The 25,614-nt window shown below is 34.8% G+C and overlaps 1 protein-coding gene across 6 annotated transcripts in view; it reads left to right on the top strand.

Moving 5' to 3' along the window:
• Window positions 1-25,614, top strand: part of AP4S1 (adaptor related protein complex 4 subunit sigma 1) — a 59,598-nt gene that overhangs the window by 14,294 nt on the left and 19,690 nt on the right. For 3 of the 6 annotated variants that reach the window (XM_051977305.1, XM_051977304.1, XM_051977298.1), the window contains exons 2-7: window positions 11,733-13,192; window positions 14,750-14,874; window positions 15,506-15,658; window positions 20,054-20,256; window positions 24,063-24,149; window positions 25,149-25,217. In XM_051977305.1, coding sequence (XP_051833265.1) covers window positions 20,119-20,256; window positions 24,063-24,149; window positions 25,149-25,217 — 294 coding nt within the window. In that variant the 5' untranslated portion in view covers window positions 11,733-13,192; window positions 14,750-14,874; window positions 15,506-15,658; window positions 20,054-20,118. The remainder of the gene's footprint in view (window positions 1-11,732; window positions 13,193-14,749; window positions 14,875-15,505; window positions 15,659-20,053; window positions 20,257-24,062; window positions 24,150-25,148; window positions 25,218-25,614) is intronic. The other 3 variants (XM_051977302.1, XM_051977303.1, XM_051977299.1) reach the window with 3 other exon arrangements.

The following is a 25,614-nucleotide window of genomic DNA, read 5'->3' as shown; positions in this document are numbered from 1 at the left end:
CAATCTAAGAATGCCTATAACTTAATAATCAATTAGGAATGTGGCTTTTTTTTTAATGTAATTCATTTATTTAGAAACCAGATTAAATTTACAAATACAATAGGAGGTGGGAGTTGGAGGTGTGTGGAAGGTGGAATTCCATCAAAAGATTTCAAAATAAGTTTTGATACTGTTCTTATCTGACTCAAACTGATGAGATTGAATTAAAATACTTTTTGGAGGTAATAATCACCCATTTCATTACTGATTCCCTCAGGCACTCTGACTTCCCAAGATAGCCATTAGTATCATATGAAGACATCATCATATCTTGCTTGACTCACATTAGGAACACTGACTTTCTAGTTACTGTGGAGATCTTAAGCTGACAAGATCAAACCTTGTGACTACTAATTACTTTTTTGAAAGAGAATTCACTTTAGCAATGTCCTTGGCCCTTCTGGGTAGGTAGTGATTCCCTGAGTTTAAATTAAGCATAGAGCCCATGCCTTCTTTTAGGTTATCATATTAAACTGGAGTAGTAATTCACTGCTAGGATATTAATTTACTAAAAATCGTGTTGAGCTCTGAAAGAGTTAAAGCAACTTTCCAAAATATCTAATTTCCTTATTGGGTTTTTTATTTCAAATAAAAGATCTCATTTTATCTCGTTCAATACTATGTTGTGATCCACACTCAATGCCCATAGTTCTCTTTCTGGATGCAGATGGTTCTCTACATCCCAAGTCTATTCATTCCAATAGATTTGTGATGGAAATGCCATGCACATACAGAGAGAAAACTATGGAGACTGAATATGGATCAAAGCATAATTATTTTTACTTTTCGTTATTATCATTTGTTTGTTTGGTTTCCTTTTTTCTTTCTTGTGGTTTTTCTCCTTTTGATCCGATTTTTTTTCTCAACATGACAAATATGTTTGTAAATATGGAATTTTAAATTTTTTTATTTTAATGGTATTTTATTTTTATTTGAAATAAAAAACCCAATAAGGAAATTAGATATTTTGGAAAGTTGCTTTAACTCTTTCAGAGCTCAACACGATTTTTAGTAAATTAATATCCTAGCAGTGAATTACTACTCCAGTTTAATATGATAACCTAAAAGAAGGCATGGGCTCTGTGCTTAATTTAAACTCAGGGAATTACTACCTACCCAGAAGGGCCAAGGACATTGCTAAAGTGAATTCTCATTCAAAAGAGTAATTAGTAGTCACAAGGTTTGATCTTGTCAGCTTAAGATCTCCACAGTAACTAGAAAGTCAGTGTTCCTAATGTGAGTCAAGACATGATGATGTCTTCATTTGATATAAATTAAAGAATGATTATTTATTTTACCAAAAAATTGTTTTATAGAAGAAACCATTATGAATATCCTCTATTTTTAAAAAATAGTAAGAATTACAAAAAATTCACGTATGTTCAACTTTTCAGATATATATCTGTCTACTATACAGAATAAGATATTCTACTAATTATTTAATAAATAAAATAATGACTAGATTTCAATAATCCTGTGGAATCTTAATGCTGGGAGGAACCTCAGATGGAATTTAGATTAGATTCCTTTTTTCTTGAGGAAATGGAAGCTCAAAGAGACTGATTTATTTAACAAGGTAAAATCAGGGCTTGGCCAGATTTAAACTTTATTGTCTTATTCCAATGCCTCTTCCACTAGAAGATTGTTCATTTGGTTAATTCATGATTATGAATTCTTTTTTCTTATTTAAATTAAATAATCTGAAATTTTGTGGTTCCAATGCCTGTTTTTGTAATTTTCTGGCCCATAATTTTAATTCTTTTGGAACTTTATTCTTAATCAGAAATTCTGTTAATTTCTAGTACTTTGAAGCTGTTAACTGCTTTTCTTATGAGACTGAAGAAATTATATTTTAATGATGGATTTCTTTATTAGATTTCTCAGAGGAATACTATAGTGTTTTCAGACAGTAATAGTAAAATGAACTAGTTACAGTAGAGACAAAATTTACATGTTATTTTTATAAGAATACACAAAGTCTTATCAGAAATAGTAAGAACAAAGTAGCTATAAAACAAAACATTTTAAAGGGTTCACTTTTGTTTGAGTCTTAGTTTTTTCATTTAACCCTCCAGCTCTAAAATTCATACTGTGCAAAAAAATCTATGCACTTGAATATTCCTATGTACACACATTTCTTGGTTTATTTTAACATGTGAAGTATTTTGGATCAGATTAGCCACTGTCTCCCTTTTCTACATATACACACGTCAGAAACTATGACTAATGAACAAAAATAAAAGAGATATTTTCAGTTAGACTGTGTAATGATCCATTTATAAAAGATACATATATGTACACATTACACATGTTTCTTTTAATTGCACATGTTATTTTCAAAATGTTTGTTTCCTAGTTTTTATTATCATAGTTATTCAACAAATTCAATTTAATTTAGCATTTTTTAAGTACCTGCTGAGTACAAAGGCACTGGGCTAATTTTTAGGGATACAAAAGTGAGGCAATTCTTATCCTCAAGGAATATAAAAGGAAAGATTAGACATACCATACAATTAATTTAGTAAGGGTTACATCAGTTCTCAGTCTTCTCTACCACAGCCCTGTGTACTGCCATTTCAAGAAATGCAAGTGGTAGATGGGAACGTTCCACAGCTGAAGATTATTTCGAGCAATTGAGATGATAGGGCTAGCATCCCATGACAAAATGTAAAAGGGTGCAGACATTCTCACCTTGCTGAGCATGACAACTTGTATAGAAACTCTGCCCAAGCTCAGTCTTTCAGATACTTAGTTTCTTTAAACTGCAGCCTATCCTAGGATTATCTTTCTTTTTTACCTCTTGGGTCTGATAGCTACCTCTTTGCCTTACTCCCCAGGTCCGTGGCTGCAGCCTCTGGGTTCTTGTTACTTTGTATTTGCATTTCATTTTCTAATTCCAATAACTATTCCTTCCCTTTGCTTCCCATCCCTGCCCCCCAACAAACATTCCATTTAACTCACCTCTTGCTCTTGGTTCTTCCTTCTCAAAGTAAACTTCACTGCTAGACTTCAGTGAGTGTTCCTCAGCTAGTCAGCTTCACTGGCCGGGGTATGAAAAATTTCAGCCAACATCAGGGTCTCGCGATTCCCTCAGGAACTTCCAGCCCAGCGGCGTACAAATACACTTGTAGAAATACACAGGTGCTACGGTGTGTCTGTCATTTCACCAGATTGAATATTTCCTGTAATACATCCCTCCAACAGTGTCACCCCATCTTTGCCTATGTGGTGTGATTCTGGTCCAAGTTCTTCTGTAATTTCCCCACCTAACAAATGGGGCCTTCATCACATTATCTCAACATTTCAAGGATGCTTGTTGTCCTTCACTTATTCCTACTTTTAACTCCCTGATCATGCCATCTTTTAGAAAATAAATTTCTTTGATTACAGACTCCTTTACAATATGGCTATATAAATTCCTTGTTTATAATATGGTGCAGCCTACTCATTCATGCACATCTTTATGGCAGTTTGGGTCATTCTCAATTTCAGTTCTTTGAAGTAATCCATGGCTTAAAGCCATACTGCTTCTCTGTAAAAATATTGCTGTTAAAGAGTATATATTTTCTTAACAACACCCCCCAACCATTGGTGCTATACAGCTGCAAATCATGGAATAACTTTCAGAAAAAATAAAATTGAAGGTAATCCAAAGAAAATTGGAAATATGGATAGTGGGCATAAGTAAACTGTAGCATACTGCTAATGATAATTTACATGCTGATGACATTTTGCTGACTACATCAGACCCCAAAAAATTGCATAGCCTCTTAAAAGTTCCATGATTATTCTAAAGCTAGAATTCAAGAAATGAACAAAAAATGTTTTTTTGCCCAAACTATATGAAATATGTACTCTTCAAAGTAGATATTCAGCAGTTGAAAAATAGTTTGTATCAATATAAAGGAATATTTCAGTACCATAAAAAATATAAGTATGATGAATTTAGGAAAACATGGAGGAGACATATGAATAAATTTAGAGTGAAGTAAGCAGTATCAGTAAAACAAAATACACAATGACTTTTTAAAAATCTTTTTGGACCAGATCTATGATTTTATTGGAATAGGGAACTCATGGTAAAGAAATACAGATTGGCACTTAGTCTATAAATTATATTTTTAGAGAGTTGCTTTGGACACTGAGTGGTTAAGTAACCTGGACAGGGTCATATAGCCAGTATCTATATGAAAGACAAGGGAAGATGGAAGAAAAAGGGATAAATACATAAGCATAATGTCTACTAAAACACATTACAGATATTACATTTGATCCTCATGCCAACTTGTTGAGATCAGTGCTATTATCCTTAGTTTGTTGTTGAAGAAACTAAAACAACTTCCCTACGTTGCCCCAAATGAACTCATAAAAATAACAAATTTGATTATATAAAATTAAAATTTTAATTTAATTAAATTCAGTATAACTAGTATCAGAAAGTAAACCGTTAACTGGGAAAAAAAATCTTTGCAACAAGTTTCTCCAATACAGGCATCATTTATAAAAAGGAACTGGAATTTGTTATTATATAAGCATGTGTATGTACATGTAAGAAATTGATTCAAACTTAAAAGAACTTTCTCAATTGATAAAATGATAGACATATAAATAGATGATTTTCAATGAGAGAAACCCATACTTGAAAGTTCTGCAGGAAAAATGCTCCAATTCATTAATAATTAAAGAAATACAAATTAAAATAACTGAGATTCTACTTCATAGCCAGCAAATTTCCAAAGTTCTCCAAAAAAGAAAATTGACAAATGAGAGACTGTGGTAAAACAGGCACATTAATGTACTGTTGGTGGAACTGAATTGTTTCAACCATTCTGGAAAGCAATTTGGAACTCTTTTCCATTTTACTAAATGTGTATTCCTTTTGACCAGCTGATAAGCTGCCAGCCCAAACAAAGAGAAAAAGATTATACATACACACACACACACACACACACACACACACACACACACACACACAAATTTAGCAGCTCTTTTTACTAAGAATATGTCCATTAATTGGGGAATGACTGAATTAGTTGTGGCATATAAATATAATGGAATACTATTATGCCATATGAAATGATCTACAGTGAAGTGAGTACAACCATTGTAAAAAATTATAAAAAAAAAAAAGAACAATTTTTGAAACACTTAAAAATTCTGATCAATGCAGTAATCAACCATAATTCCAGAAGACTAACTTTCCTGACAAAGAGGTGATGGACTCAGTTTGTAAAATGAGACACATTTACAGACACGATCAATGTGTGAGTTTGTTTTGCTTGACTATATATGCTTGTTACAAGGGTTTTCTTTTTTTTTTTCTCCAGTGGTGAAGAGAAGGGAATGAAAAAACAAATACCTCCTCATTGGGGAGGGAAAGTTAATTTTTTTCAAAGTGGTGATGGTGGTGAAACTGGAGAGAGAGGGGAAGTAGGGAGGGAGAGAGGGATGAAAAAGGAAAAGGAAAAGAAAGAAAAGAAATTTAGTTCCAGTGAAAATGCTAAAAAATTATCCAAATGCAATTCAACCTGATCTCTTCCATTTAATTCTGGACCTATCTCACTATCTGTCTTCTATATATGTCTTCAAGATACATTTACTGATAATGTAACTATAGATAGGCTAAATTTCCAATTGCATGTCATAATTTGATCAATTTGCCCTTATTATCCAACTGATTTTTTTTGTGTGAACTATTAGATAGCCATGAATCTGACTGAAGAAATTCTGTGGTTCTCTTGAACTGAAACCAACCCAATGTGATACAAATGAGAGCATCTGGGTAATTGTACCAGTTACAGAGAATTCTTCCATTTGGATTTTGTATAGAACATCTTATACAAAAGTATCAACCAGTTTTCACAGACATTGTTTCTATTTTATGCCTGCCTTTATCATGATAACTAAGGGACCATTACATCAAGCAATCTTGTGGGATCTAAACATTCATGGGAACAGAGCCTTTGTAGTTATATTTTGCTGTACTGAATTAAATTTTTTTAGTAAAAACAAATAAAACAGGATCTCCTATTTGCTGTGCCTCAGTCATTTGGATGACTGTGAAAGTCTTCTGTCATAGAAAATTGTCTGAGAAAACCTGTTTCTCATATTTCTCATATCCTTATTTCCTGCTCACAGGACCCTTGAACCTTGTCCCCATGATTCTAAATACTTATTAATGAATTTTCTTCCTACTGTGCCTCAAACTAAATCTACAAACACTTCCCAGGTTTCTCTCACCATTCTCACCTTTTCTGGCTCCCATGTGTGTCTTCTTCCATTAGAAGGAAAGCTTCTGAGGGAAGATACTACCTTATTTGCTTGTGCTTAGATCCTCAGAATTTGGCACAATGCCCGGCATACAGGAAATGCTTAATAAAGTGTTCTCTGTCTACATACCCTCTGTCAGTAATTGCTGATAGCCAGCTACTTGGTTGTTTTGGGGGGGAAGAAAAGGGGTAGACATACTGTGCACGATCTTCATTCCTTGGTAATTTTCTCCAGTTTGAAATATCTTTAAAATCCAAGAGTGTCTTACAAATTGTGTCACCCCCTAGCATAGATTTCTTCTAAGTGTTTGGTGAGATCTAGCTGCTCGTTTTCATTTCATATTCTCGAGTTTCCTTTTCTGTCTTCATCATATACCATATTGGATGATGAGATTTAGAATGAGTCCTAAGTGTTGACCAATAGCATTACTTATGAGAACAGATCATTATAGAAACACTGGAAGATGTATATCATTTTGCATTTATGTAATTTATCTTCCATATCTTAAAACCTTAAATTCTCAGTTGACATTAGATGGAAAATACTAATAAGTGGCAAAGCATGTTATTGCATCCCAGCACTAAAAAACATTTTAAACCTCTTGGCAAGGAGAGGACAGATCACCTCTGACTTTCAGATTAATTAATTTAATTTTCAAATGGATTTGGGAAAAAGGAATGCTTATAAATAGATCCCAGTTTTGGAAAAGTGCTACAAAACTGTGAAGTGCTAGTATGTATACTCTTCACATGAAAAGTTTTTTTTTTTTTTAAGTATATTTTACCTTTCAACTCCTTCATGTTCTCAATGTTGATTTCAACCTAGCTTGGGGATTTTTTTCTAGAAAGGACATCTCTTGATTTCTTGGATTGTAATACAACTAGAAGGAAAATATCTAGTCATAAATTTATAGATCTAAAGCTATTATCTAGAGCCATCAAATAGGTGAGAAAACAGCTTTAAAGAGGTTCAATGAGTGAACTAAAGTGACCTATGTAATGTCAGACTTATTTGGATTTATATCACAACTTGGATCAGAATTGAACAAACCTTTTTTCATTAATAAATTGTTGGGGCTATGGGTCATTATCTACTAATAAGGGAGAAATTCAAATATTCAGCTGCTGAGAAAGCAATAAACCTGATTAGACTGTTGCACTTGTTCTTATATGTGTGGAAAAGAATTTACTAAGTAACACATCAGTGGGAAGCACAGCTTGGTCAATTGTCCTTAATTTGGTTCTTTCTCCCAAAGGATGTAGTCCAGGTACCTAACTATACAGAAACTTTCAAAGAAGCAACATAAATTCATAGTCAAAATCCTAACAACAAAAAAAAGATAATCCAGTCAAACTTTTAAAATTGACTTCATGAAATTACATTTCCATAAGCTGAAAACACTAGTGGAGAAAAATCTGATGGGAAAGAAAATCTTATCAACAATATCCTCCAAGAACTTTAGAGCCTCTTTAAATGGAAGGGGGAAAAAAGCTTGGGGCCAAAAAAAACAACAAACCCAAAACATATTAGTGTAGAAAAAGATAAAGCAATTGTCAAGTTTAAGGAAGAAACAAACTGTCCCAAACTGAGGGGAGAAAAAAAATTTTCTTTCTTAATTGCTAACCAGCATTATTTTCTCTTATCTTGTAGCCAGATAGGGGCAAGTTTTGTTCATAAAACAAAGTTAATATGAAATGGTAAATAGGAACTGCTAGTTGCTACTCTAATGTTTTCTGTGTTCTTGCCATATTGGTTAGTTGATGTCAGCACATCTATTCTGCAAAGTAGCACATATTTTAAGGAAATATGACATTTAGAAATGTCACTATGAATATCGTGATGAATCCAGTATTCTCAATAAATATGCAGTATAGATACTGCAGCTGGATATTTCTCCGAAAATTCTGTCACTTAGCTCAACATTTTCAAGCAAATGTTACTGGCAAGTACTTAGTACAGGTTAAAGTACTACCAAAAAAGTTACTTTTTATAATAGCATTTTGGGACTGAAAGTGATCTTAAATCATTATCTAGGCCAATGCTGTCATCTTATAAAGAAGGAAATGATTAATTTTACTTTTTATTTGTTTTCTTTATTTAAAATGTGTTTTTTTTTTCAATATGTGGAAAACTGAAAGGCAAGTGATTTTATAAAGTGATGAGTACTTAAAATATCAATCATGAAGCATTTGTGAAATGTTGGGAGAGAGGGGATGAGGGTAAGAAGGGTATGAATAGAAAAGGGACAAAGCCCCTGCTGCTAAGAAGTAGCATTTTATATTTCACCAAAACTGTGGGAAATTTTAAAGAAATTACAAATAGCATGCAGATTTTCTTATGTATTAGTAGTTATCCATTGTCATTCATTGCCTACCTGATGAGTAGATATTTGATGTCTTTTAATTTGATGTAATTTGACAATCAGCCTAGTGAGCTACTCCAACCTATAAGCTTTACTGTGGGATCTATTATAGCAGGAAAAAGAATAAGTTGCAGGGGTTGTCATCTGGAGATGCTATCTAGGTCAAGGTGAGTAAGGATTGTAGATAGAGATTATGAAATATTATACACATGCAAAGCTTACCTGTTGAAATTAACACAAATCCCAAAGACTAAAGAAATTCAGCATCTGATTAACTAAGGATATTAAAATTAAAAGGATAAAATTGCTTAGGACTTACATCATTAACACCATTCTTTTTTCTCATTTACCAAATGTTTATTGCTATCAGAAGTATTAACCCCATCAATTTTAATTCACCATTGATTAAAATGGTGCTTCAAAGTTCACAAAGCACAGGACATAGATTTTTCATCTGAGCTTCATTACAACCCTGTGAAGGGAGGGACACAAGGTTTTCTTTGTTTTCACTTTGGTCTGAACCTGTGATTTCACAACTCTGAAGAATTGTTGGCAGGGATCAGGGACAGTGCCTAGCTGCCTCCCTATCTGTCAGGAGGAGGCAGATCTCACCTCAGAGGAGTTTGTGACTCCACCACTTGCCCTTTATTCTCTTCCTCTTATATATCTAGGAGCTGAGTTAGAAGGACTGGTCCGAGGTCCGACAGTAGTGCTGGACTGAGCAGGCCTTTATTGCAAAAGTAAGATCCACTGCAGAAGGAGCACATTGCTTCTAATCATCATCATCATCATCCAACAGCTGGTATTTATATAGTGCTTACTGTGTGCCGGGCAGCCTCCCAAGGAAAATGAGGCAGGCAGGGTTAAGTTGCTAGTATGTATCAGAGGCCAGATTTGAGCTCAGGTGTTTCTGACATGGACAGAGTGCTGAGTCTGGAGTCAGAGACCCAAGTTCAAATTCAGCCTTAGACACTTACTAGCAGTGTCACTCTGGGTTGCTTAACCCTGTTTACCTAAGATTTCTCATCTGTAAAATGAGCTGGACAAGGAAATGGCAAACCACTCCACTATCTCTGCCAAGAAAACCCCAAATGAGGTCACAAAGAGTCAGACACGACTGAAACTACTGGGCAACAACAGAACTTCTTGACTTCAGAAGCAGTGCTTTATCAGCTGCACTACCTAGCTTCTAATTAGTTTGCCATATTGTCTTATTAAATCCAGGAGCAAGTAACTTGTGAGCCAGACCAATTATGGAACCCATCTGCAAAGGCAAGTTCAACCAAGTGGTCCATGGATTGCCTAATAATTCTAACAAGTATTTATGAAGCTTCTACTATGAGCAAGACACAGTGCATAGCACTAGAAAACAAACAAACAAACAAAAAAGTCTCTGTCTTCATTTGTCTTGTATTTTACTGAATGAAAGATCCAACATAAAAGCAGAGAAACACATTTGTGATCATTTGAGGGCAATAACATTACTACTAGGCCAGTAATGTTTCTGTTTCAAAAAGTTGGTTGCAAAAAAAAAAAAAAAAGTCCATTATATCTGTAAGGTCAAAGTAAATAATGTACATATTATCTTTTAAAAAACTGCTGGACAACATAAAGATTTTTAGGGCCTTCACTTTCTTCTCTCCCTAGAAATTATTGGGTTTTAAAGCACCGTCACAGAAACTCATAGAATTACAAATTTAGCTGGAAAGGACCCTAATGATCTACCTCATTTTATAGAGAGGAAACTGAGGCTCAAAGTCCAAGATCAGATAGGTATTCAGTAATACCTATTACTCATATCTAGGTTTCTTGACTTTAACTAAACTCTTTTGATGTGTATCAGAGAAGATACCACAGGAGGAAAGGGCTTTCTATAATTAATTACAGATGCATACTGTAATAATCTGCATATAGATCATCCTTCTCAAAATCTGGCAGGTGTAAACGCTAAGCATGGTCCATAATAAGCACTGTATTTCAGTTTATATAACTATTTATTTTCCTGCCCAAAAGTCTTCATTTTAGGAATTATAGTTTATGTGGAAAGAACAGCCTGGTGAGTAGTAAGCATGGAGGCCTATAATCAGGGAAGTTGTAGATTAGAATTTTGTCTCTAGTCCTTACTTACTCTGTGACTTTGGGCTGTTACACACACTCTTAATTTTGCTTTCTTCATTTACAAAATGGAGTTGTTTTGAAGACCTTCAAGAATGTGATACTGTTAGTATTTTAAATTTTCACATAAAACCAGGGTTATTGGAAATATTTTTTCAAGATGCTATCATATTATTTCATCAAAGGATTTACATTTTAAGATAAATTTACATAAATCACCAGTCAGAAAGAGTTGGACTATTTTTATTTCTTCAGAGATCATCTTTGCTCTGTGATGGCCATTCCTCATCGTTCCAAAATACCAAGAATTGTAAAATTTTGGCAGTTAAATGGAAACTTAAAATTATCTTCAACATGTAGTTCTCATTTTTAGCAAATACAAATTATACATTTCGGTGATTTATTTTGACCTTTTTTCAGATTAATATTTCAACTCTTATCAGAAAACTACATATTTGATTCTACCATTTTATTCACCAAAACTAACAAATCAGTAATTATAAAGGTGTCAGATTTTCTATCTGCCACATCTATCTAAGCAGAAAGATAGATCCAGCTTTGTCTGTGTGTGTGTGTGTGTGTGTGTGTGTGTGTGTGTGTGTAGTATAAATGTAGACAAATCACTTACCTGCCCTCAAGTTGTTTCCTCATCTATACAACAGTTATTGGACTAGATTTCATAAAAGTTCCTTTCCAGTTCCAACATTCTCTCATTCTAACCCACCAAATATTAATATAAATATAATATAAATACGAAAAAGCAAATAATGACATCTTCCTCCAGCTCCTTCCGCTTGTACTTGAATCATGTCTTTTCTCTGAAGATTCCCTTGAGACATACCCATTTACCTTGCTAGGTGTAGTCTTTGAAAAGTTTAAATTCATCTGCCTAAGGAGGTTTGGTCATTGGTTTCTGCCACCATTACCTCTAATTGTTTTTCTTTAGGAGCTGCGTTGGAAAAGGCTTGAAAGTTCACGTGGCCCTCTCCCTTCCATTTCATAAATGAAGATCCTTAACCCCACCGAAGGGAAATGGCCAGCCCTGACTCGGCCAGAGGCACCACGGGGAGTCCCACGGAAGGGGGCGAGGGGCCCGCCCACTTTGGGGTTCTCTCAACTTGGAAGCCATCAAACGCCATGAGTCTTGATTAAGCCCCAAGAGTTTTTCCCAGCTGAGAGAGAACTGCTGCATCCTGGAAAGAGCGTCGGCTTAGGAGCTGGGAAGCCAGTCACTCTGTGATCCTGAATGAACCACTGCCCTCCTCTGTGCCTCCGATCTCTCCCTAGTAGATTTGCGGATAATAATGTGTGGCCCCTACCTCACCGGGTTATTACAAGGAAAGAACTTTGTAAACCTTACGGCCCAATAGAAAAGTGAACAATAAACAGAGGAAGTTAATTCCTGATTCCTTGCCACTCCCTACACTTGTCTCAACATATCCCTTATTACTTTCCTGAATTTCATAATCATTCCATCCCTTCCTTCATAAATAACTAGGACCTCAATTAGTAGTATCCTCAGTTCCCTGACGTATTTATGTTTTCACGTGCCTGTTTACGTATTTTATAGCAAAGGCAGCCTATATGCACCATTCTTCCCTCTTTTACGATAGGGGAGTCCTATCACATGTTCCTGGGGACGGAACTGCACAGAGAAATGGGCTTGTAGCCCTTTAGTTGCCTCTAGCTTCTCCTTTAAAATTAGCATCTCAGTGAGTGTCAGGATCACAAGCCCTTCTTTGGAATGCTTATGGTGAGAACTCTATCCTTAGGGAAATAGGAAAGAATCTGATCCCCTGGCAAAGTGTTTCAGTGAGCTCTCTTTACGTCTCACTTTACTTCATATTCCATCCAACCTGTTTTAAAGTCAAAGGCTTTGCTCTGGCCATCTTTAATAAAGGAGAAAAGGCATTCTTGTGCCGTGAGGAAAAGCCCATGACCCTGGGGCTTAAAAAGAGATTTTAAATAGTTACCCTTCCCAAAAAAAAAGAAAAAAAATGCCAATCTTAATTTGTTTATAATTTCTCATCATGTCACCTGCTGTCATTTCCCAGCATCAGCTTTTTGGAGAGTAAAGGCCTGAAAATCGGGCCTTTGTGCATCAGGACTGCTGCAATCCCATCCACAACCATGAGTTTTGTTTTCCTGGAAGAATGGATAAGTGACCTCAGCATACCCCCATTGGTACAGCTGTCCTAAGGGAATGGGAACCTTTCTGAATAACATCCTGTTCTCTGAGTGCATATATAAACTGGATACATGCAGCGCCACACCTTATCAGACAAACTGTATATTAAATATCTGGATTCATTACAGCTGTTGTCACTGTTAATCATTGCAAAGGTTTGATATGGGTTGTTGGCTTGAATTTAGGAGTGACATCTGCTCTGATAATTTTTAGAAGAGGTAAGATGAAAGAACAATACCTTACTACATATAAACATAAAAAGCTCCTTTTTTCTGTTTTCCCCACCTCAAGTTCCTCAGGTCCATTCTCCAAATTGGAATAACATATCATTTTCTCTTTTGGTCATCATTTTACATGGTGAGGCATGGTCATCTGCAACAACATTTTTTAAATTTTATTTTTTTTAATTTTCAAAACATATACATAATTTTTCAACATTAACCCTTGCAAAACCTTGTGTTCCAAATTCCTTCTACCCCCCCCCATAGCAAGTAATCCAATATATGTTAAATATGGTAAAATATGTATATTAAATCCAATATATGCATGTCTATTTATACAATTATCCTGCTATACAACAAAAATCAAATCAAAAAGGAAAAAAATGAGAAAGAAAACAAAATGCAAATAAACAATAACAAAAAGAGTGAAAATGCTATGTTGCCATCCACACTCAGTTCCCACAATCCTTTCTCTGGTTGTAGATGGCGCTCTTCATCACAAGTTATTGGAACTGGCCTCAATCATCTCATTGTTGGAAAGAGCCATATCTATCAGAATTGATCGTCATATATTCATATACTCTTATTGTTGCTGTGTATAATGATCTCCTGGTTCTGCTCATTTCAGTTAGCATCAGTTCATGTCAGGCTCTCCAGGCCTCTCTGACATCCTGCTACCATTTCTTCCAGAACAATAGTATTCCATAACATTCATATACCATAACTTACTCAGCCATTCTCCAATTGATGGGCATCCACTCAGTTTCCAGTTTCTAGCCACTACAAAAAGGGCTGCCACAAAACTTTTTGTACATGTGGGTCCCTTTCCCTCTTTTAAGATTAGAGGTGGTCATCTGACCAATAACCCAGTCCACGTAACTTAGACCTGCTTCCACAAGATCCTATTTTACAAGACATTCTGAGGATTAGCCCTTCCCGATCTTCTTGGGCTAACCTCAATAGATCCACACCTCATTTTTCTCCATACCTCTGTATACTTTGTCAGAGTAGGAGTTTTACTGCTGCCATCCTCAATCTGGGAGACAAAAAGAAGTGAGAGGCAAATAAGGATTATTCAACTCTATCCTTTGCTGTTGATTGAAATCAAAACAGATGATTAAAGGTTGTAACTCTTACAGGGGATACTATCTTAAGAATAAACAATTCTCCTAAAAATCAGGATCACTTTATGTCAGGAATAGACAATCAAATTTTTTCAACCTGAATCTCAGTAGCAATGGATGAATTTGATACCTGTGGTAGCTGTTAATGAGTAAATGTTCAACATCAGATGATAATCATAATAATAGCTAACACTTATGTAGCACCTATCATGTCTCAGATACTTTGGCTAAGTACTTTGCAAAAATTATCTCATTTGATCCCACAGCCATCCTGAGAAGTAGGTGCTATTATTAGCCTCATTTATAGGCAAATTGAAGTTAAGTGACTCAACTAGGGATACAGAGTCAAAAAGTGTCTGAAATGGATTAAACTTAGATCTTCTGATTCTAAGCCCATCACTTCATTCACTGTACCCTCTACCTTCCTTAGATCCTTCTGTAGGTGGAAAGCTAAAGTGATATAATTACCCATCAGCCATCAGTCAAGCATCTTGTGGGAGAGGCTGTTGGCTCCAGCTGTTGAGAGCAGTGGTAGACTAAGAACAAACTCATAGAGTAAGTATAAATTTTTTAATAAGAAAAATCGGACATTTTGTATGACCAGAGCTACATATTCTCTGATATACAGTTAATATCTTGTAAACTTATTTAAGGCAGAAACTGCTTTTAATTTTGTATCCCTAGCACTTCACTCAATAACTGCCACATATTAGTTGCTTAACAATAAATGTTTATTGGATTGACTTGCATTTCATTGGATCAATTATACTAATAAAGCATTTCTGCTGAAAGACATAATACATGCAGAATAGAAAACGACTTCTACATTGTCAATTATATATTTCCTACCTATTAAGTTCTTACTATATGCCAGCCCACTATACTAAATGCTGTGGATACACATCAGTGTGAGGGATACAATTGGATGGTATATTTTATAATATCTCTTGTAAGATATTTAAAAATTGCTTCATGTGCAAATTCTTCTTTGGAAATATGCTACAGCTTTGTTATGTCCATAGTATCTCTCTGCTTCCTTTGGCTCACTCAGTTTTGATTCTTTGGAGACTATAATAGCTACAGCATCACTGAAAGAAAGAAAAATGATGTTAAAAATAAGTAAGTCACAACTAGATGGATAATCATGGGTCTTTTTTTTTTTTTTTTTTTTTTTTTTTACTATTAGACTTGTTTGAATTGTTAAATTGATCTATTTTGGATCCCTGGGCAGAGGCCATGTAATATTCCAGAGTGTGCAGTCAACACCAAAAGGGAACATTTGAAAGTTATATATCACCTAAAGAGAATCCCTCTTTTATGACACCAGTAAACATCTTGGGTAGGTGTATGTTTCATAGTTTTGAAATTAATGATCAGTATCATTGTACAAAGATACAAAAAGATATCTGTGATTGCTTTGTGTGGTCTGAACATAGATGTAGGTGACTATTGTTGCAGGAAATCTTTTAAGGCTAAATTTTGCTTTATTAAATTAAATACATTGAAAAAAAATAAGGACAATAGCTTTTTCTAGTCTCTAAATAGATAGTTCTAGCAGGTAAGTTACTGGGAATATCTAGTCTGCTGTAGAGAACTGTCTGTACAAGCAAATAGCACTCATTTCTTAGGGTTTGCTGAGGATCAATGAAATAATGTGTTTAAAGCACATTGCAGAACTTAATATATGAATGTGACATCATCATTATATTATCATTCAAGGATTTCCTCCATGTATGTATCAATTATTCTTATAAAAGTTATAAGGTAATAAAAAAGTCATATGGATCAGTAGTTACTGATGTCATCTTCCTATCATCTTTTTTATTGTAATAATATCTGTAATTTTATTTGATATATTCACCTCTTTTTGATATTTTTGAAAATCAGTACTTTAAAAATTGTATTGCCTACAGAACAAATCTCTTCTTTATATGATTAATCTTATTCAGCTATTCTTCTCAATTTCATTTTTTAGATATCACTTCCACTGCTTGATGTCACAGTCACTTTGTGCTGCATACATTGGGAAACAAGATGTTTGAATCTAAATAGGGAAACATCAGTAACAAAAACAGATTATTATAGAAATATTAGCAGACCTGTTCCAATTTTTCATACATTCTTTGTCATTCATATTCATAATTTATAAATAATTCATACATTATTCATAAATTATCTTAGGATTATATGGTTTAATAGAATAACATGTGAAACTTTATACAAACTCATTTTTACTTCAGTGACCCTTTGCTCTACTGTAATGGGTCTGTTCTACCTCCATGGTGTTTTGAAAATGAATTTTATAAATAACACCAATTTTGCTGTTGTACTTAGCATCTGCCTTGACAATAAGGTCAATTGTTTGTTGGTAGATGTGGTTTCTGGGTGTTGTGAGTCGCCTTGTTTTGGTCATAGCTATAAAATAGTTAAACTTTTCTAGAAAATGGTTATAATTAAAATCAAAACGTAGTCACAATGTAGTATTTTTACCTTTTTTGTTATTTGCTTCCCTTTTTTTTTCTTTCTCATTTTTTTCCTTTTTGATCTGATTTTTCTTGTGCAGCATAATAATTATGGAAATATGTGTAGAAGAATTATACATGTTTAACATGTATTGGATTACTTGCTGTTTAAAAGAGGAGTAGGGGGAAGAGAAAAAACTTAAAACACAAGATTTTGAAGCAGCGAATGTTGAAAACTCTTTGCATGTATTTTGAAAATAAAAGGCTAAAAACAAAATAAGTCAAGTCAGAGATATTATTATTACCTTCTTTCTTCTAGATTAATTTTGATTTTTAATTTTGTTCTAACCAGCCAACAGTCCTAACAAATATGCAAATACATGCAGAATAGAAAATGACTTCCACATTGTCAATTATGTATTTCCTACCTATTATGATTGTCTGTCTTGGTGCTCATCATTTCTCACATCTTTCAGTCTCTCTGAGAAACTGAATCTATGACATAGAAGTATGAATATTCCTCTACTTTTGTCTTTATTCACTTCTTAATATCAAATGATATTTTCCAGCATATTTCCAACCATAATTTATCCCTTATGCCCATTTTCACATTAAATTTCTTGAGCATCAGTGTATATGCTGACTTGTCAAGTTCTTTTGAAGACTTTCATTATCTCTTTCATTTTCTGTAATTGATGTGAGCACATAGTCTTATTACATTCATGATAGTCTTTTTTTGCTTATAGTGAGAATGTCAATATTGACATAGTTCAGTTATTCCATTGAATGGTAAGTGAATGAGTGAATGAATGAATGCATAAGCCAGAATTTATTAAATACCAGTCTAAGACATCTGCTAAAACTTGAGGCTACAGAAAGAAAAGCAAGATAGTCTCTATTACATTCTGAGAAGCTCACATTCTAACAGGGTAGAGGTTCCTTCTTTTTTCTCTTGATAGTATTTTATTTTTCCAAATATGTATATAGTTTTCAACATTCATTTTTGTAAGACTTTGGGTTCCGAATTATTTACCCTCCCTTCCTTACCTTCCCACTCCCCAAGATAGCAAGCAGTCTGATACAGGTTTAAGCAAATTTCCATATTTCATGTTGTGTAAGAAAAATAAGACCAGAAAGGAAAAAAAATCATAAGAAAAAACAAACAAGAAAAAGTGAAAATACTATGCTTCAATCCATATTCATTCTTTAAAGTTCTCTCTCTAAATGTGGATGGCATTTTCCATCCCAAATCTATGGGAATTACCTTGAATCTCAGCGTGGCTGAGAAGAGCCAAGTCCATCACAGTTGATCATCATATAATTTAATTGTTACTGTGTACAATGTTCTCTTGGTTATGCTCATTTCACTTAGCATTAGTTCATGTAAATCTTCCCAAGCTTTTCTGAAATCAGCCTGATCATCATTTCTTATAGAACAATAATATTGCATTACATCCATTACCATAATTTAGCCATTCCCCAACTGAAGGGCATCCACTCAATTTCCAGTTCTTGCAAGGCATCCTAAAACCTGTATTATGAATCACTTTTGGAAAGGTTTTCTGGTGAAATCTCTTGACCCTTTCTCAGAATAATGTTTTTAAATGCATAAAATACATAAGATTTTAAATGAAATGAAATATATTTAAATAAAATTATAATATTTTAAAGTTCACAGACACTAAATTTAAAAAATCTTGTAATGGGTAAGAGAGCTTAGATCAGTGGTTCTCAAACTTTTGTTTTCAGTATCTTTATCCTATTAAAAATTATTGAGGATCTCTCCAAAGCGTTTTTGTTTATCTGGATTATATTTATTGACATTTACAATATTGGAAATAAAAACTATTTTTGAATTTGTAGACCCTCTAAAAGAGTTTCAGAGATTCCCAGGATTCTCTAGACCATACTTTGAGAACCACTGGCTTAGATGAAGGGTTAGCTAGAACAGTCTAGTGGTCCTTGAAATATAGTGGCAAGACTACTGATAATATATTTTCTTGAGTGTCATTTCCATTGATAGCTACATATATTTCCAATTTTGAATCATTTGATTATTTCAAAGACTGAAGTAGGCAAGAACTTTCTTTTCCAGGTCTTCAGTTCAGGGTTATTGAGGGAGGCACTGACTCCAACACCTGCAGAAGAGGTGTAGGGTCAGATCTCTGTAGGAAATGCTCCCCCAGATAATGGCTATGAGAACTAGCTTGGGGAGCAGGGCTGTTGGCCTGGGGGCTGCTGTTCTTCCAGTGTCAGGTAAAGTCTGGACCACATCCACTAGAGGGGAAATGGTACTTAGAGGGGTGTTCTGGCCTAACCATCTAGAATGATTTGTTAACTTGCTGGGGCTTGAACAAGGAACTCAAGTTTTAAAAAAAACCACTCTTCATAAAGTATGTATAATTAGATATAGATATATAGGGCAGTCAACCTTCTGCCTACTGTTTTCCCCTCAACTGCAGTCACTGTAAAAGTAGAAGACCATAGAAAACAGGGCCTTCAAAAAAATTTTTTTTTCTGTTTTAAGTGTTACTTTGACCAAATGATTTATCACTTTATAGCCCACCCTCTGGTGATGATCTTCTCTGTAATTACATAGGCTGGACCTCAGATAGCAGATGCTATCATGGGAACCATATTTGAAACATGCCTAATTTGGCAAAATTTCCTAGTATTTAAAGTTTGCTTGTATAGTTTTTGGGATTATTTGAGCATTTGAGGAAGACATAAGGAGGAGAACTTTGGTAGGGAGTTAATTACCTAGTAAAAAAATTTTTATTAGGTCACATGGTACCCTTTCTAGGGTGGGGTTCATTTATTTATTGGGAGTAAAGATTTTATTTGGAGAGTATCTTCTTTCCCTCAGGAGCAACTAGGTGGAACAGAGGACAGAGTTCTAGGGTCAGGAAAACTCATCTTTTTGAGTTCAAATCTGGTCTCAGCTACATACTAGCTGTGTGATCCTAGCAACCCTCATTGATAAATTAATTGGAGAAAAAAATGGCAAACCACTCCTATATCTTTGCCAAGAAAACTCCAAATGGTGTCAGAGGCAGACAAAAACTGAAAACTACTGAACTGAATTTAACTTAATCTATTCACCTCAAAAATAATTAGAAAACATAATAGGAGTCATTTGGTCATTGTGAAATTTGGTCTTTTAAAAATTTATTTTTACATATCTCATATCTATCAGAGTGCCTTATATATAGTAACTCTTAGTAAATATATTTTAAATTGAATTATCTTTAATATTGTCTTTTTCCCTTCAGGTATATTGATCCAATTATAGCTGATACTTCTGTGCTTTATCAACATAAAATACTATCCAGGAAAAATGATAAAATTTTTCCTCATGGTGAATAAGCAAGGACAGACCAGACTTTCTAGATACTATGAACATATAGAAATCAATAAGAGAACTATTCTGGAAGCAGATGTCATCAAAACATGCTTATCACGGTCCAAGGAACAAGTAAGTTTCTGTGGTTCTTTTTTATCTCACTCAGGAAGCCTTGCCAGACATATTATTATAGGATTTTAAAAGATCATTTTTTAAAGATTTTTTTTTTCAGTAGGTGCTGCTTCCCTTCACAAAAATTTGCTAAGTAGCAGAAATAGTGTGGGGCCCCAAACACAGCTCCTTTCTCTTTCCTTAGGAACAAAGAACACTGTAAATTCCTGGCATGATCCTTTTAAAGAAAATGATGCACTGGAAATGGCAACTCAAATGCCTTTCTCCTACCCTAAAATGTTGATGGATATATTTCTCTATTTAGGGTTAATTTAGAACTCATTCCTCATGAAACTTGTTAGTCCCCTAAGGAAAAACTATAGTTTTTCACGAAGCCAAAAGACTAATCTAGAAGTGAAATGAAATCCTTTTGGCCCACTTTTTGCCTGTTATATGACATTCTCTCTTGGTTTATATTCTCATTGCCATTTGCCTACAGTAAATGGGCCTCTAAAGTTACAATAAAACTTGAAGATTTCATATAACTTCTTCCATTGCCAAAACATTCATTTGAATTTTTGATATCTTTTATTTCTGAATGGAAAAAAGAGAGAGAAAAATCCTGAGTAGATAAAACTATTATATCTTCAATATTGAGGGTTTATAGGTTAAAAACTTTGATCCAGAAGGGAACCTTAAAAGTTATCTAGCCCAGGACTTCTTAACCTTTTCCCAATTGCAATTCCTTTTCACCTAAGAAATTTTTATGTAACTCAGAAAATTTTATGTAACCCATAAAATATGTACATAAATCAAACATTTACTGGTAATAAATCATAAAGAAATTTATTTTAAAACATTTCTTTGGTATATATATTACTTTACTACTTATTATAGAGCAAAGCAAATTTGAATACAAATGAGTTGGAAGTATTTATTTTCACATAAAGAATTAAATCTTGGTGGAATATTTGATACTATAGGATTTAGAGCATTCAGGAACTTTTTCTCAATGACAGATATTTTGCCACTCCCCACATGCAGTTTTATGACCCCATGTGAGGTCACAACCCATAGTTTAAGAAGCTTTGATCTAACTGTACTTCAGCATTTTACAGATGATGAAGCTGAGACCCAGACTTGTCTAAGGTCACTCCGCTAGGAATGAGGTGAGGGTCAGGTGCTCTTGCTCTGGATTCAGTATGCTCCAGTAAACCATGATGCCATATTTTAAAAAAATAAAAATAAAATCAAGCTCATCCCTGACTACCTATATATTCCTAGTAAAGTGAAATGAAGAGTTTGGACAATTCTTTGATTATCTCCCAATTCCTTTTTTCCTGAAATATCTGGAAAATTGAGATAAAAACAGGAAGCTTTATTAAGTTATCTCTGCTAATGTTACAGTTGTCCATTTTATTCTTAAGCAAATAGACTAAAAAATATGAGCCACTCCTGAGATGAACATAAAAAATTAAGTTGTTTAAGTATTCATATCTTATATATTGAAACTCTGTTTCCCTTTCTTGGCTTTATAAGTTTATTTTCCAGTTGTAACATATCAAAGGTCCTCTCCAGGTTACTACTGTGACTTGCCCATGGTACATTCTACCTCATGTTCTCAGAAATGCCTGCTTAGAAGAAAACCAAGTTAATTGGTCAACGCTATGTTAAGAACCATAGAAATATAAGTGAACATGAACATAAACTAGTTCTTTACAGAAAGAGAGCATTCAGCAAATTAAAGAATTATTTTGAAACCAGCCTTTAAGATGTGAGCTCTGGAATGTATGGCTGTACAATTTCTGAAGCATCTAAAATTATTTTAGAAATCATCTTGTATCTGGTGAGCTTTTGGGCATGAGTGAATGCCAAGAGTACAATTTCTAGGGTGACCTCTGTTTTATCTGCAGAGATTCTCTGATGCTTTTTATGCCAGTAATTCCTTATGGGCTTCAGGAAGAATCTGAGTATCCCAAGCGCTTGTCTTTCTTTGAAGACTGCAGCTGTCTGTAGAGATGATACTGGCTCCCAGGTCTGAGAAATGTGCGTATCACCTTTTTTTCTGATTCAGGAAGCCAGCTGCAAATATCCATAACTCTAGGTCGCCCTCCACACAAAAATATTCAGAGGAATCTCCTTAAGTGCAGAATTTCCATAATGAAGATTTGCAATTTTATTCCACAGGTGTATCTTGCCTCTTGAGAGTAACAAATCATCTTACAGCTAAAAGCCAAAAAGTGCTTTTTTGGAGTGGATTTAGTCAAACATACCCTAAATTCCAAAGGAAGAGGGCTGGGATCCTTATAGCTGCCTCTCCCTTGGATGTGTGTCATCATAGTTTCTACTATTTGTCTCCTTACAATTGCTTTAGTAGATAAGCAAATAAAAGGGGAGGTATTTTTTCATATGATAGTGAAAGGAAAATAGTTATTTTTTCACATGAAGCTATGTTTACAGTGGGAGATTGTGTCTAGCATCTGCCCACAAAAGCTATCTTTAAATAATTTATAGAAGGGATAAATACCTATCTCTTTTACCTACCTGGAAAAAAAAAATCAAGATTTCTGGTTGACTTATAAATTTCACATGTGAGGTTCATTGATGACTTTTTTTGTTAATTTGGTTATTGATATAGTCAATTATGCTAATAGTTTTCCTAATATTGAACCAGCCCTGCATTCCTGGTATAAATCCTACTTGGTCATAGAGTATTATCCTGGGGATGATTTTCTGTAATCTTTTTGCTAATATTTTATTTAATATTTTAGTATCAATATTCATTAGAGAGATTGGTCTATAATTTTCTTTCTCTGTTTTCAACCTACCTGGTTTAGGTATCAGTACCATGTCTGTGTCATAAAAGGAATTTGGTAGGACTCCTTCAATCCCTATTTTTTCAGATAGTTTATATAGCATTGGAGTTCATAGTTCCTTAAATGTTTGGTAGAATTCACATGTAAATCCATTTGGTCCTGGGGATTTTTTCTTAGGGAGTTGGTTAATAGCTTGTTCTATTTCTTTTTCTAAAATGGGACTGTTTATTTATTTCCTCTGTTAATCTGGGCAAGCTATATTTTTGAAGATATTCTTCCATTTCATTTAAGTTGTCGGATTTATTGGCATAAAGTTGGGCAAAGTAATTCCTAATTATTGCTCTAATTTCCTCTTCATTAGTGGCGAGTTGTCCCTTTTCATTTTTAAAACTAATAATTTGATTTTCCTCTTTCCTTTTTTTAAATCAGATTTACTAAGGGTTTGTCTATTTTGTTGGTTTTTTCATAGAACCAGTTCTTAATTTTATTAATTCAATAGTTTTTTTACTTTCAGTTTTATTGACTATGATGACTTTTTAAAAGCACTTTCTGAAACTTTGAGTCCCTAAGTCGTTTTCCAAGAGATTTAGGGAAAACAGAGAAAATTAAAAAAAAAAATTCTCCCTTTATTTGATTGGTTATTTTCACATTAGAATCCTCAATGAGCAAAGCGGTGGCCTGTGTGCAGATTATTTATGAACTGTGTCTTCTGGGGCCCCCCAAGAAACAAGAAAAAAATAAAAGCCTCTGTCCTGGATAGACCGACTGACTTTTCTTTTCCCTTATTTAACCTCTTTCTCCCCTTCCCCCACCCACCCCGCCCCCAAGTGCCCTGAGCAGTCCTTTGAAGGCTATAAGGAGAAGGGTGAAGTAAAGGGTTGGCTAATCTTTGGTATAATTTGTATTAATGGGAGCGTATTGACAGACATTCGTATCTTATGTGGGAATAGGTTCGTTCTTGTAAAGAACCCTGTTAACTTAGAATCTGGTATTTAATGTGTTTTTGTCTAGTGCTCTTTTATCGAGTATAAGGATTTTAAGCTCATATATCGGCAGTATGCAGCTCTCTTCATCGTAGTTGGAATCAACGAAACGGAGGTAAGAAACCAGGAGGACCCGTCAGAAAGCAAGAGACTTTGGGAGGCCGGGGCTGTTTCTGTAAGGGGGGGGGAGGGGGCCCTCTCTCCTTCTGACTAGATAGTCTGTCAGAAAACAAGAGACATGGAGGGAAATAGCCAAAGCCGCGGCTGCTCTGGGTGATGGGCAGCTATGGTCTTCTCTTCAAGCCTAGATGTGTGGAGACGGCTTAAACTGCTCACACAGGTTGGGACAGCAGGGTCACGGCCCTCTTGTCAGCCATCGGTCCCCCACCTTGATTCTGGGTTCAAGATAGGGATGGAGAAGGAGAAAGCAGGCAGCCAGGAAAGTCTTATCGACCATCAGGTTGCTGCAACTGTGAGGGTTGGATTACAAGTATGCAGGCAAGGGAAGGGAGAAGAGAGGAAGGGGGAGACAGAAAGGGGGAGAGAGAGACAGACACAGAAAGAGAGAAAGAGTCAAGAGTGACAGAGACAGAAAAAGAGAAAGAGTCAGAGAGACAGAGACAAAAAGAGAGAGTCAGAGAGAGGCAGGAACAGACAAAATGAGCAAGACACAAAGACAGACATAGACACAGAAAGAGTAAGAGATAGAAGAGACAGAGACAAAGAAAGTCAGACAGGCAGACACAGAAAGAAAGAGGGAAGAAGGAAGGGAGAGAGAGGAGACAGAAAGAGTGAGAGACAGAGAGAGGGAAGGAGAAAGACAGGGAGTGAGAGAGAGAATAGACAGAGGGAGAGAGAATTTAAAGTGAGGGTCCTGCCTCTATTGGGGTACTGGTATTCCTATTAGGTTCCTTATAAACTTCAGAAGTAGCTTTAGAATGAATTTCTTCCTTTCCTATATTTATAATTTTCTCTAGAAGTTAAAAACATTCTCTCTGTCTCTGTGCCTGTCTCTGTCTGTCTGTCTGTCTGTCTCTCTCACACACACACACTAGCTGTCTGACTTTATATTCAAATTAATAGTACCATCCATCAGCTTTCTTTTTCATTTCAGAATGAAATGGCTGTATATGAATTCATCCATAATTTTGTGGAAGTTTTGGACATGTATTTCAGCCGAGTGGTAAGTCTCATAGTAAAAGAAGTAGTATCCTTCATCTGCCCAGTGGTCCAGAAAAGGCATTGGTCTTTTTGAGTTTGAACTACTTATAAATAGAGCAGTTTAGCAGTAGAATGAAAAGATGCTCAATTTTTCTTCTTTACTGTGGCTCATCCAAGGAAACCTATGTTTGGCTGAGGTCTTTTTAACAGATTAGGACTAAAAAACTGATAGCCTCTTCTATATGGAGAACTTTAAAAACAGTTTAAAAACTTCTCAATGAAGTATAATCTTCAGAGATATAGGTGAACTTGACAAGGAACATTTGGAGAGATAATCATCAAGGGAGAGTCTTCATTAATTTAATAAAGACCTGGTTAAGAATAAATCCTAGATACATGGCCCTCTTCAACAATGAAAT

Source organism: Antechinus flavipes, chromosome 2 (assembly GCF_016432865.1).
Source record: "Antechinus flavipes isolate AdamAnt ecotype Samford, QLD, Australia chromosome 2, AdamAnt_v2, whole genome shotgun sequence".
Classification (NCBI taxonomy): domain Eukaryota; kingdom Metazoa; phylum Chordata; class Mammalia; order Dasyuromorphia; family Dasyuridae; genus Antechinus; species Antechinus flavipes.
This window is presented reverse-complemented; position numbering and strand designations above follow the sequence as displayed.